We start from the raw sequence: 13,111 nt of genomic DNA on the forward strand, positions 1-13,111 counted from the left end.
AAGTCATTGTTGACACACTTGCCAAAACTGCTGCTCAAGACATGGTGAAAATGAAGATTGGGTACAAAGAGTCTCTGTTAGATATCACAGTTCACTTTAGAATTACAGGTGTGGCTGGAAATTTAAAATATCAAACATCCAATTTCTGACAAAACTGACAGTACTTACTGGGAATGGATAAATCTACCAAGCTTGTGAATCTAGCTCATCTTTGAGTTTTTACCATGGGTTAGATCTAAATAAGTAATTTCATAAAGACATCATGTTCTGCTAATCTTTTCCAACATGGAAAACTGAAGAAAGAATTCCCTTCCTTTCTTCCTTCCTTTCTTCCTTCTGAGACAGTAACAGGCAGGAAGGCCAGGGGTCTCCAAACAGAGGAAATAGGCTGCAAGTGTCAGACATTTTTATCTCTCTTAAGTGGCAGGAGGAAACAAACTAGCGACATTTTTCCTTCTCTATACAAATTTAAAAGGAGGTTTCTTTTAAAATACTGTGTTGCCATGACACCTGGTTTCACCTGAAGCCAACTAATCTCAAACCTTGAGCTAACCAATACATTTTTCTTATAGAAATATTTGTCTTAAGCTATGTTAATGTGCTATGCATTTACCCCAAACTCTGTCTTCAAGTCAGGCTCCGCCAAATGGCTCAGAATCTACTTGACAAACCAGTATGTTATACTCAGATATTGTTCCCCTAATCTGTTTAAGCGAAACTATTTGTATGGTAATCTGCCCTTCTACAAGATTCAAGTCAATCGTTTTATGGCCTGGGATGAATCAACAGGCGCCATTCTGAGTTTTAAAACATTCCTTTCTTTTCATTAACAGACTGCTAGTGACTATATATAACATCTAGCTGAAGACTAGCAGGGGGGTACTCTTTCCGCCCCCTTCTGATGCCTATGTCAGAAGCTTTCTATATCTCCTTTATACTTTAATAAAACTTTATTACACAAAAGCTCTGAGTGATCCAGCCTCGTCTCTGGCCCCGGATCGAATTCGTCTCCTCCAGAGGCCAAGAATCCTGGCGTCTTATCGTTCAGCAACAACCTTTCACTTCCTTCCATCTTTCATTGATCTAATGTTTACTGAGCACTAACTATGCACCAGCCAGTGTTCCAGGCACAGGGAACACAGTTGTGAACAACAGACAAGATCCCTTCCCTTATGGAACTTACATTCTGGTAACTGGAAACAGATGATAAACCAAGAAAGAAAAATAGCAAATAAGGGAAAATGCCACACAGAGGATTGAAATGGGGCGATGTGGCAGAGTGAATGAGAGTGTGGAGACTGGGTGGGCTGGTCAGCCTTCTGACGGGAGATAACATTTAAGCTGAGCTCAGAATGACAAGGAATAAGCTCTGCAAATATCCGAGGAAAGAACTTTCCAAGCAGAGGGAGCAGCTAGAGTAGTGGTTCTCAAAAGGAACGGTGCTGCTTCCTAGACTGCATTTTGGAAGTTTGGGGGGAGGGGGCCCACAGGGACTGGAGGACTCCATTGGCATTTAATGGGCAGGGCAGGGATGCTGCATAGCTGCAATGCACCAGACTGTCCTGCATCCTTTATGACTTTCAAAGATCCCACCAGGCACCATGTAAGTGGAAAAGCTGTTTCTCATTATCAGAGTTGAAAACTTAACTCTGCTTAACTCATAAAGACAAAACATTTTTTGCACAGTGTTTATGCACATGGAACTTCCTAGGAATGCAATTACCATGTAAATAGAAAGCAGATTGTATTCTATTTCATTCAGAACTTCACCAAGAGTTGTTCAACATTTCAAAGCCAACACCTCCAGGAAGGCAAGGCAAATGTCACCTAATGGGAAACACTGCACCTAATGGGGAAAATGGGAAACACTGCACCTAATGGGAAAGGCTTTGGGGAAAATTGATGATGGTGAAGAGGTTTTTTTTTTTTTAATGGATAAGACATACCCAAGGTAAAATGAAAAGGGGGGGGGAAAGCAGTACAAAAGGGCACATAGTCAAAAGTTTATCTCCATTCCACCTCTGTTCACACCACTCCCAGTTTTCTTCCCTAGACATAATCTGATTGAAGGAGGAAACAGACAGAACAGGCTCCATCTCAAAAGCAGAACTCCATCTTGGGCTGGACTGTGGACTTTGAGCTGTATGCCCAGTATTTATGGAAACGACATACCAACTGGAAAACCAGGCCCCCTGGATGGAAGAGCCCCAGGCCTCGTACCTAGACTCTCTGGTGCCTAAAAGAATACCCTAATTATCTGTGCAGCCGAATAGAATCATAAATTCTATTATGCTTATTGGGGTATGACCACAGGCCTATCAATAATTGTCCACTGTTAACTACCTAGGCTTAAGGCATATGAATTATGGGTTAACTTTGATTGTATCTTTCTTTTCCTTTGTTCAGACTAGTTTCAGGGAATTTGGAGAGGTGGGTTTGGGCACGTACACTTAGGGTATACAGGGTTTTCAGAAAAACTGGTCAGGGTCCTTGGCTAAGAGGAGACACTGCCTTGTGCCCACAGGTATAATAAACTGCACTCCACTATCTGCATTGTCCTTCTGAGTAAGTTTGTTTCCCAGAACGTGTGGCTACAACATGATTATCAGGGTTTTTTACATACTTCCAGTGGTTTTATCTCATTTTTTTGTTTAGAAGGAAGGGAGGGAGAGAGAGAAGGGAAATACTCATACAAATGAATATTTGTCTGAACATTTTAAAAAAAGATGAGGAAAGATACACACAGCAGAGAGGGTATAGGTCAGTGGTAGAGCATTTGACTGCAGAAAAGGTGTGTGTGTGTGTGTGTGTGTGTGTGTGTGCACATACATACATCAAGCTCTTAATGTTGGCTTCTCTAATGTTACTTCAGAGGATGTTCAGGGAGACATTTTTTTAATACACTTCTGTACTGTCTTCCTTGGTATGACAGGTATATTCTACATTTGCAATTTACAAAATCCCATAAGGTTAAAGAATAAAATGCAAATTAAGACAGCAGGAATCCACCAACACTGGCATAAATACAGCAAGATCAATTATAATGTTAGAAACATCAGCAAGCTAAACTAAGGTAATGTATTGAGAGATTTCACTCTGTGAGAAGAGAAACAAAAAGTGAGAGCTGAAGAACCCAAAACCGTGAGCATCTCCCAAGGTCTGCTGAGAAGGACAGGAGGCTGCCTACTGGCCTGAATCAGCTAGCCACCCTTTTTCCTCAAGTTACAATACTACTTCTAAGATTATTTCACTTACTGCCTCTTTTCTCCTTTTTTTTAAGTTATCATACGTTTATTTTTAACACAGCACCTCAGTTTCATATTATGTGCCTTTTCCAAGGGAACCCTCTTACACTGTTGGTGGGAATGCAAATTAGTACAGCCACTATGGAGAACAATGTGGAGATTCCTTAAAAAGCTGGAAATAGAACTGCCATATGACCCAGCAATACCACTCCTGGGCATACACACTGAGGAAACCAGAACTGAAAGAGACATGTGTACCCCAATGTTCACTGCAGCACTGTTTATAATAGCCAGGACATGGAAGCAACCTAGATGCCCATAGATGCAGACGAATGGATAAGAAAGCTGTGGTACATGTACACCATGGAATATTACTCAGCCATTAAAAATAATACATTTGAATCAGTTCTAATGAGATGGATGAAACTGGAGCCCATTATACAGAGTGAAGTAAGCCAGAAAGATAAAGACCAATACAGTATACTAACGCATATATATGGAATTTAGAAAGATGGTAACTATAACCCTATATGCAAGACAGAAAAAGAGACACAGATGTATAGAACAGACTTTTGGACTCTATGGGAGAAGGCGAGGGTGGGATGATCTGAGAGAACAGCATCAAAACATGTATATTATCAAGTGTGAAACAGATCGCCAGTCCAGGTTGGATGCATGAGACAAGTGCTCCGGGCTGGTGCACTGGGATGACCCAGAGGGATGGGATGGGGAGGGAGATGGGAGGGGGGTTGTTCAGGATGGGGAACACATGTAAATCCATGGCTGATTCATGTCAATGTATGGCAAAAACCACTACAATACTGTAAAGTAATTAGCCTCCAACTAATAAAAATAAATGAAAAAATAATAATAATAATAAACGAAAAAATATATATATTATGTGCCTTTTCCAAAGTTGGGAGATCCTTAACTTACTATATTCTTCACAGACTTTTCAACAAATATGAAGAGGCACTGAGGTTAACAAGTCTACAAGTGGCAATCCAAATATATGATACCCTCAAGGACTGATTCATGTTTAAGATTTATCTACATAATGTTCCCATGGCTTAGCAAATGAATGGGACTCTAGCTGAGTAAAATAAGAACAAACCTTGTTCTATTTGCACATGGCCATGAAAAGACAGAAGGCAGCAAAGAAAATACTCTGCAGTTACTCAGTTTACTGTGCAAGGTACCTACTGTGAAAAATTACTTTCGAGGTTAAAATAGACCATCAACTCATGATCTCTCCTGGCCCACAGCTGTGAAGACTAAAATGATTCTTCTTGCCTCTGGCTCACTAGAACATCTTATTCTTGCTGAAAACAAAAAGAACAGCAGTGCTCAAGAAAAAAGGATACCTGGTTCCCGAGGTGGGTGCAGTTGAAATGCTCATATAAGTTGCCTTAAATCCAAACAAAACCAGTACAACCCAGTCAAGTCAAACTCCACACAATGTGGTGATTCCATCAACTGTTCCATTCCCAGGGCAGAGCTCCCTGAAGGACCTTTAGAATCTAGTCCTGTTGTCCAACAAAGGTCTTTAGGACAGGACTAGTAACTCAAGGTTTCCTTACTGTAGTCCCCAAATTCCAATTCAAACCCTGTGAAATTCATGTCCTCTGGTCTTCAGAGTCATAAACCTACTTTCCTCAACCTCCCACAGCCATGAAATTAGCTTACAGCAAGACAGGAGAATTCTCAAAACAAGAAAAATAAGCATCCCAAATGGCTGAGAGCAGAGCAAGGCTTCTATAACTCGAACAAGTCCTCTTTTTCCATTTCCTTTTTCTAAATTGAAGTATAGTTGATTCACAATGTTGTGTTTATTTTTGTTGTACAGCAAAGGGATTCAGTTACATACATATGCATTCTTTTTCATATTCTGTTCCATGATTGTTTATCTGGGATATTGAATATAGTTCGTTGTACTCTACTGTAGGACCTTATTGATCCATTTTCTTTCTTTTTTTTTTTTAATATTTATTTTTAGTTGTGTTGGGTCTTAATTGCTGGATGTGGGCTTTCTCCAGTTGGGATGAGCAGCAGCTTCTCTCTAGTTGCAGCGTGCGGGCTTCTCACTGCAGTGTCGTCTCTTGTTATGGAGCCTGTGGCTCCATAGCAACCGTGGCTCCCGGGTTCAGTTGCCCCGCGACAGGCGGGATCCTCCAGAACCAGGGATCGAACCGCTGTCCTCTGCATTGCAAGGAGCTTGCTAACCACGGGACCACCAGGGAAGCCCGATCCATTTTCTATATGCTAGTTTGCATAAGCCCATCCCAAACTCCCAAGCCATCCCTCCCCCACTCCCCAACCCCCTGGGCAACCACAGTCTATTCTGTCTGTGAGTCTGTTGCTGTTTAATAAATAGGTAGAACAAGTTTCCCTGATCAAAACCCAGCAACACCTTTAAGAAAAGGATCTTTATATCATCATGTGTGTTAGTAAATGTAGAAAATAACAATACAAGCCTAAAAGCAACTGGGATGTCTTGTACTAACAGACTGCTGGACTACCTTTCCATTATTATTACTGAAACGGCTTTGTAAGAAGAGAAACCAGGGAGAAATTTTGAATTTTTAAAAACTTATCAAAATCCTTCTTACACTCTGGCCAAGTAACTGACTGCTAAGTCTTCTTTGCCCCTGTGGTCCCCTTAGCTCACAAAACCACCCAAGATGTCTCTACTCGAGAGACACTCTGCTGTCCCAGTGGACGTTTAGTGTAGCTGTTAGGGAATGTTATCACAAAAGAGACCTGAATCCAGATGGCGTTTAGCCACTGTGTGCCTAGAACAAGTGAATCTCTCTGTCTTGGTTTCCTCTTCTGTAAAAACAACATCTAATCATAGTTAACACATCTGTAGTGCTTACCTGTATCATTTTTCATTTACTACTTACAACAACCCCTAGAGGAAAAAAACTATACATGAAGCAAGTGAGGCACAGAGAGGTTGAGTGACTTCCACAAGGTCACACAGCTGGTAAACTGCAGGGCTCAGATGCTAACGCAGGTTGGAGTCGAAGCTCTAAGTACCGTACCTACGGCCTCTCGAATTGACAGTACTAAATGGGGACACACCTACTAAGGACTGTTTTGAGGATTAAACAAGACAATGTACGAAAAGCCTGATACTTGTCAAGTGTTGGATATCGTGTGTATGTTATAGAAGGTTTTTCCCTTCTGCCCTGAGAAATCTGTAAAGCTTTTCCTAGGGGCAGAAAAAAAGAGGTCGCAGAATGAGAACAGAGGCGAGAGAAGGAAGGGGGCAAGGTGGAACTTGGAAAGGGAGAAAGGGTGTAAATGTGGCGGGGGGGGGGGGCGGCTCTGAATATTCAGAACACAAATAGAGCGGCCTAGGCCTTGAAAGAACGCGGTGAGTGTTTCTCAACTGCAAACAGAAACGTCTTGGCCGAAAATCAGACACTAAACCGGCGCGGCCAAGGCCTCAACCCCGGACCAGCCTCCTCAACCCCGCCCCGGCCCGAGGCCCGCTCGGGCCCGGCCCCGGCCGCGGACCGGCTTCCCGTCCGGTCCGCGGGTCCGCCCTACGCCGGGCGGAGCCTGGCCCGCCCCCTGCGCCGGAGCCCGGGAGCCCCAGGCCCGAGCCACGCGATCGGCCGGGCGCCCGGGGCTCGGGCCGCGGACGCGCGATGGCGACTTGGCGGCGGGACGGCCGGCTGACGGGCAGCCAGCGGCTGCTCTGCGCCGGGCTGGCGGGGGCGCTCAGCCTCAGCCTCACCGCGCCGCTGGAGCTCGCCACCGTACTGGCCCAGGTCGGCGTCGTGCGCGGCCGCGCCCGGGGGCCGTGGGCCGCGGGGCTCCGCGTGTGGCGGGTCGAGGGGCCCCGCGCCCTGTGGAAGGGGAACGCGGTGGCCTGCCTGCGCCTCTTCCCCTGCAGCGCCGTCCAGCTAGCCGCCTACCGCAAGTAAGAGCCGGGCGTGGGCGGGGCCGGGGCCCGGGGGCCGCCGCCGGGTATCCCGCGGCCCGACGCCGCCGGGTGCTGGGGATCCGGCCGGCGGTGCGCCCCCGCCCCCTTCCGGATCTCGCGGGAGCCCCTTGGGCCAGAAGGCGACTGCCAAAGTGCAGTCCCCACCTTTTCTTCTTCACCTTTTCCGGGGATTTCTGCAGTTTGAGGTGGACGCAGCTCTGGCCCAGAGAGGCTGACAGGGCTGGACGGGCGAGGAGGCGGAAGAGGGCGAAAGGAGATGTGAGGGGAAAGAGTGAAGAAATCTCCGGATAGATGGCTCCTAACCCCCTTCCCACTGTCCACCAAATTGGAAATTTTGCCTTGGCTGGCTTGGGAGAGAGACCCCTGAAGACACGTGTATGGAAGAGTGTCTGTGTGACCAGAACCCCCAGAAGACAGTACTTGGTAGGGACAGAGGGCCCAATCCACTGCCACCAAAAGGCCGTGGAGTTCGGCTCCCCACCCTCTCCCCCAAGAAACTGGCCTTTGGGGTCCTACAGAGGCTGCCCCACCCTCACTGCTCACTGGCCTCCTTTTAACACCTCCCACAAAAACAGCTGCTTTTTAGAAAAACTTCTAAAGATATAAATTAGCCTGATGACTCTTAAAGCTTCCTCAAGAACCCAGAGATATTTGCATATTAACTGGAAACACAGCCTAAAAGAATGAAGTGGTAGGGATGGGGTTTCAGGTAGAGAAGATGTTTCTGTAGTTGGGGGGATGGTCCCGGGTTCCCCATTCACTGGGAACAGCAGCCAACTCTGAAGCCTGGCCTTGGCTCAGAATTAGAGAAACACAGTCCATAGTCTTGACCACTGTAGGTCTGCCTTGCAGACTGACAGTCGAAGGATTTTGCCTTTGGCTCAGGGAAGCTGGAGCTGGAAGTCTGATCCGACAACTGACAAGCCCAATGGAATCTTCCTTATCACTGATTCCTCGAGGCCAGCGCTCATTTCACTTATGCCTGGGAATAGCGTTGCCTCTCTTACTCTGGGACAGGAGAGTAGTGAGATGGGGCATTTCTGTCAAGGCTCTCTTTCCTCCCCAGCCCCCTTGCCCTCAGCAACATCTGGCCGGCAGTCTGTAAACATTTCTCCTCTGAGTTTTAATGATTCAATTTCTCCCCACTTTACTGTATTGTCCACAAAGTATGGAGCTCCTCCTCTGGAATGTGTACCAAGGGGAGGGAAGCAGAACTTCAAAGGCTGGTTTAAGTACTGTGGCTTTGCTGCTAACCCTCTCCAATATATACAGACATCCCTCCATATCCGGGAGGGGATTGGTTTCAGGATAACCTCCACCCCCCAACTCCCCCCACCCCCACCCCCCACCTCACCCCGCCCCAGATGCTCGAGTCTCTTCTATGAAATGGAGTAGTATTTGCATGTAACCTGCACAATCCTCCTGGATACTTTAAATCATCTCTAGGTTGCTTATACTACTTGATACAATGTAAATACTATGGAAATAGTTGTAAATTTAATGTAAATGCTATGTAAATTGTTGCTACTGTGCAGCAACTTCAAGGTTTGCTTTTTTGGAACTTCCTGGAATTTTTTTCTGAATATTTTCAATCTGCAGTTAGTTCTGAAACCCATGGATACAGAGGGATGACTGCATATCATTGGATTTTTAAGACCTTTTTTGAGATATCATTGACATAAAAAATTATCTATGTTTAAGGTGTACAAGTTGATGCTTTGATATATGTATATATTGTGAAATGATTGCCACAATCAAGCTAATTAACATCCATTACCTCTACCTAGTTACCATTTCGTGTGTGTGTGTGTGTGTAAATCATTGGATATTTGTGTGTGTGTGTGTGTGTGTAAATCGTTGAAAATTTGTGTGTGTGTGTGTGTAAATCGTTGGATATTTACAACACCTGTCTCCTCCTCTGTGCTGTCCACAGGGCAGGAAGTATACCCACTTTACAGATGCACTGTTGGGCTCAGAATGGCCACACCACCCATCAGTGACAGAGCTGAATTCCACCACCTGGCTTTCCGACTCTAATACCCATGCCCTATTACTTCATACTGCCTTTCTGTCAGCATTCATTAGGTGCCCACTGTATGCATGATGCAGGGGACAATGCAAGGATGAAAGGGGCATGGTCCCTGTGTCCCAGAGCTTCCAGAGCAATAGAATAAAACTAGTGTGTCCATAGCATGTGACTGCCGAGGATAAAGTGCTATAGAAATTCACAGAGCTCTGATGAGGGAGGAGATGTGAAGATGTCTCAGTGGAGAAAAACCATCCGAGTTTGATCTTTGGAGAATGAGTAGGAGTTTTCTGGCAAAGATGGGGAGAAAAATATTGCAGGTAATGCCATAAGCAAAGGCACAGCGGTGGGAAGGCATGCGGCATGACTGGAGCATAAGGTGTGTCTCTGGCTGTAATGGAAAATCCAACCAGAAAAGCAGGTTGGAATGAGATCTTGGAGGGGCAGATTAGGGAGTTTGGACTTTACTTGGAATACAAGGGTAACTGGGGGGGATTTTTGATGGAGTGCTGTGATTAAAGCAATTCAACAGGAATTGTCACCTGGTAGCTGCAGAGGACAGCTAAAGAGGAAGAAGGCTGGGGGGTAGCAGGACCATTTAGGAACAGGTTGTACTAGTCCATGTGGTGGCTAAGGGGCATCTGAAATGAACTGATGACAGTGGGAATAGAGAAAAGGAGATATGTGGGAGAGGAAGAACAGATAGCTAATCAGGCTAGGTTTGCTAATAATGTTTTCCTGAAAGGTTAGTTTCTTTCTGAAAATCAAAAGGAAATATTTCAGTGATAGGCAGCAAAGTGGTTGATCAATCATGATGCCAGACTTCCTACATTAAGAAAATACCTTGGGTCCATCATTATACTGATTAATCTCTACCTCCTGACCATGAATTTGCAAAACAGTTAGTTGCTTGTGGGTTTGAATAAAAAGCATAAACATACAGAATGTTCAGAAAATGCAGTGGTTTGGGGCTTCCCTGGTGGCTCAGTTGTAAGGATTCCACCTGCCAATGCAGGAGACACAGGTTTGATCCCTAGTCCAGGAAGGTCCCACATGCCACAACTATTGAACCTGTGCTCTAGAGCCTGGGAGTTCTAGCGCCTGTGCTCTGCAGTGAGAAGCTACCGAAATGAGAAGGCCATGTACCACAGCTGGAGAGTAGCCCCCACTCGCTGCAACTCAGGAAAAGCCCACACAGCAACGAAGACCCAGCACAGTCAAAATTAAATAAATGAAAAATTTAAAAAAAGAAAATGCAGTAGTTCAGTGACTTGTCCACAAACACAATTAATGGCAGAGCTGGAGCTTGAAACCAGGTCTTCTGCTTAGTCCAGTGCTCTGCTTAACATTGTAATGATGACATATCTCCTTACTTGGATTTACAATGAAAAGAATCCACTCAGTAGAGTCTGGGAGGAGCTAGGTCCTTGTACTAAACAAATAAAACCTAACACAATGGATGGCTCTCACCCAACTTTATGCTACAGCTGTTTGTCTAGCTGTATAAGCATCGTTTTGGGTCCCTGAAACTCTGAAATTGTTCATCACCAACACCATTTCCTTATTGTGTAACCAATTCACGAGCTTGTGTTTAGCTGCCAACTTGTGTTAGGTTGAAGTGTTAGCAGTTCTAACTACATACATCAAGGGTGTGTGTAATCTCCGTGTGCCTGAAATGAAGGGGTTACTGCCGTTCATCAGCTTATCCAGTCTCACTGGAAAAGCTTCTGTGCAGTGTGTGGGAGTGCAAGGAAGAGCAGAAAGGGGAACACTGCTGCCCCAGCCAATCAGACAAGCACTTAAGATGTGGGGATTCAGATGACGTCACTGATGGCCTATCAGGGTTGCCCTGCTTTGACTCTGTAAGAGGAACGATCTGTAGTCTTCGCCTCTGTATAGTAAGAGTCTGAGAAAAAGGGCTTTCCTTGGTTCTTCTTTTTGATTTTGTGTATTTGTTAGCGAGACCCTCTTTATAAAGCAAACTGACAGAAGGCAGGGTGGTTCTTCCTAGTTCATCAAATCATTCAGAGACCCTCATTTCTCTCGGGCCGCCCCTATCAGACATCTCTCTGGTAGATCCCTTGAACTCTCATGATCTTATGCTGAAAGCTTGCACAGTGTGCGATGTTATTAAGTGACTGGGGAATGAATGCATGCACGAGTGCTCTGGGATGGAGAAGAAGGGGAAGGCAATGAGAATGAATGGTGTTTCTTTTGGCCTTCAAACTCCTCCTTCTTCTAGATTGTTCCAGCTTGCTGCAGACCACCCCTCTAGCCAAGCATTTCCACTTCCTCTGTCTCCCATCCCTCTGCTAAGGTTCCCCTCTAACTCGACTGGCCGGGGAGAGAGGAGGGAGGAAGGACTCAAAAGGGTGCAGGCAGTGAAACCAAGGCAGACGGCCTACTAGGGAGAACCAACTTGGTTTACCCGTATCTTTAAAAGGTCGTGCTGGTTCACTCAAATGGCTATTGAGGCTGACAAAATGAAGTCCAGACTTTCCTACAGCTTGAAGGAGATGTTTTTAATAGATAAGTATTTGCTTGGGAGCAAAGGAGCTAATCTAGAACTCTCTCAGTGGTTTCACCTGAACACTTATTCGTCAGTCAGGAGGCCCTGGCCTGCTGCCAAACTGAAAAAGCAGGAAATACACATCTTTGCTGGAGCTTTGGAAGCCAAAGTATTCAGGATGCTCACATTTTTAAAGAGATACAATACTATTAGCTAGCTCTGTTCACCTTCCTTTTATTCAGATTCTTGTTATACCTCTCCCGCTCCCCCTACCCACTCTCTGACAGAAAATCTTACTTTTCCTGGTTTCCAAGCCCTCGTTTATTTTCTCCACAGTTCCCAAGAATGAATAAAATTCCTTTGCTTCCTGGCCCGGGAACATGCACCATGTAAAAGTCCTCTTAGAACAATTTCTGCCAACGTAGGCCCTCATGACTGGGTATGTACTGCTTCCAGAAAGAGGGATTGTAACAGAGTGGCTTTCTAGTTTGCCTATAGAAAAGTCCACCCAAAACCATTTGGGACTAAATTGTGAAACTGCAGCGAAACACAAAGAATGGTCTAGCAAACACTCATATACCCACAGTGCAGAATTGACAGCATAAAAGAGAATTAGCTTAAAAGATACAAGAAATTAAAAAAAAATACTTGAAGTATCTTTTAAGCTAATTGTGACCCCATGAACTGTAGCCCACCAGGCTCTTCTGTCCATGGGATTCTCCAGGCAAGAATACTGGAGTTGGTTGCCATTTTCTTCTCCAGGGTATCTTCCTGACCCAGGGATTGAACCTGGGTCTCCTGCATTACAGGCAGACTCTTTACCAATTGAGACACCAGGGAAGACCTAGTACAAGAAATAAAATATTACAGATAATGGTGAAGTCCCCTTCATTCTCTTTTCCAGTCCCATCTGCTCTCCACCTTCTTGGGGGTCTATTTCATACTTTTTTTACATGTCTATATCTATTCATAATTACTTTAAAATATGGTTTTGTAGATGTGTTTCTTGATTTAAATGTAGTCAGCCCTCTGTATCTTCAGGTTTTGCATCCACGGATTCAACCAACCACAGGTTGGAAATACTGTATTTGGGGGGAAAAATTCCAGAAAGTTCCAAAAAGCAAAACTTGAATTTGCCATGCCCCAGCAACTTTTTACATAGCATTTACACTGTATTCAGTATTATAAGTAATCTAGAGATGATTTAAAGTATGCCTGTGTACCTGATAAGTTGCTTCAGTTGTGTCCAACTCTTTGTGACTCCGTGGACTGTAGCCTGCCAGGCTCCTCTGCCCATGGGATTCTCCAGTTAAGGATACTGGAGTGGGTTGCCATTCCCTTCTCCAGGGTATCTTCCTATCCCAGGGATGAAACCT

At 45.0% G+C, this 13,111-nt stretch overlaps 1 protein-coding gene and 1 non-coding gene across 2 annotated transcripts in view; one reads left to right on the top strand and one right to left on the bottom strand.

Annotated features, from left to right (window-relative positions):
• Positions 1–6,797: 6,797 nt before the first annotated feature.
• SLC25A43 (solute carrier family 25 member 43) overlaps positions 6,798–13,111 on the top strand; it is a 41,657-nt gene continuing 35,343 nt past the window's right edge. The window contains exon 1 of the mRNA XM_043459299.1: positions 6,798–7,176. Coding sequence (XP_043315234.1) covers positions 6,902–7,176 — 275 coding nt within the window. The 5' untranslated portion in view covers positions 6,798–6,901. The remainder of the gene's footprint in view (positions 7,177–13,111) is intronic.
• Positions 12,503–12,575, bottom strand: TRNAY-GUA. The gene has a single exon. It is a non-coding gene; the product is annotated as a tRNA-Tyr (tRNA).

This window comes from Cervus canadensis, chromosome X (genome assembly GCF_019320065.1).
Source record: "Cervus canadensis isolate Bull #8, Minnesota chromosome X, ASM1932006v1, whole genome shotgun sequence".
Classification (NCBI taxonomy): Eukaryota; Metazoa; Chordata; class Mammalia; order Artiodactyla; family Cervidae; genus Cervus; species Cervus canadensis.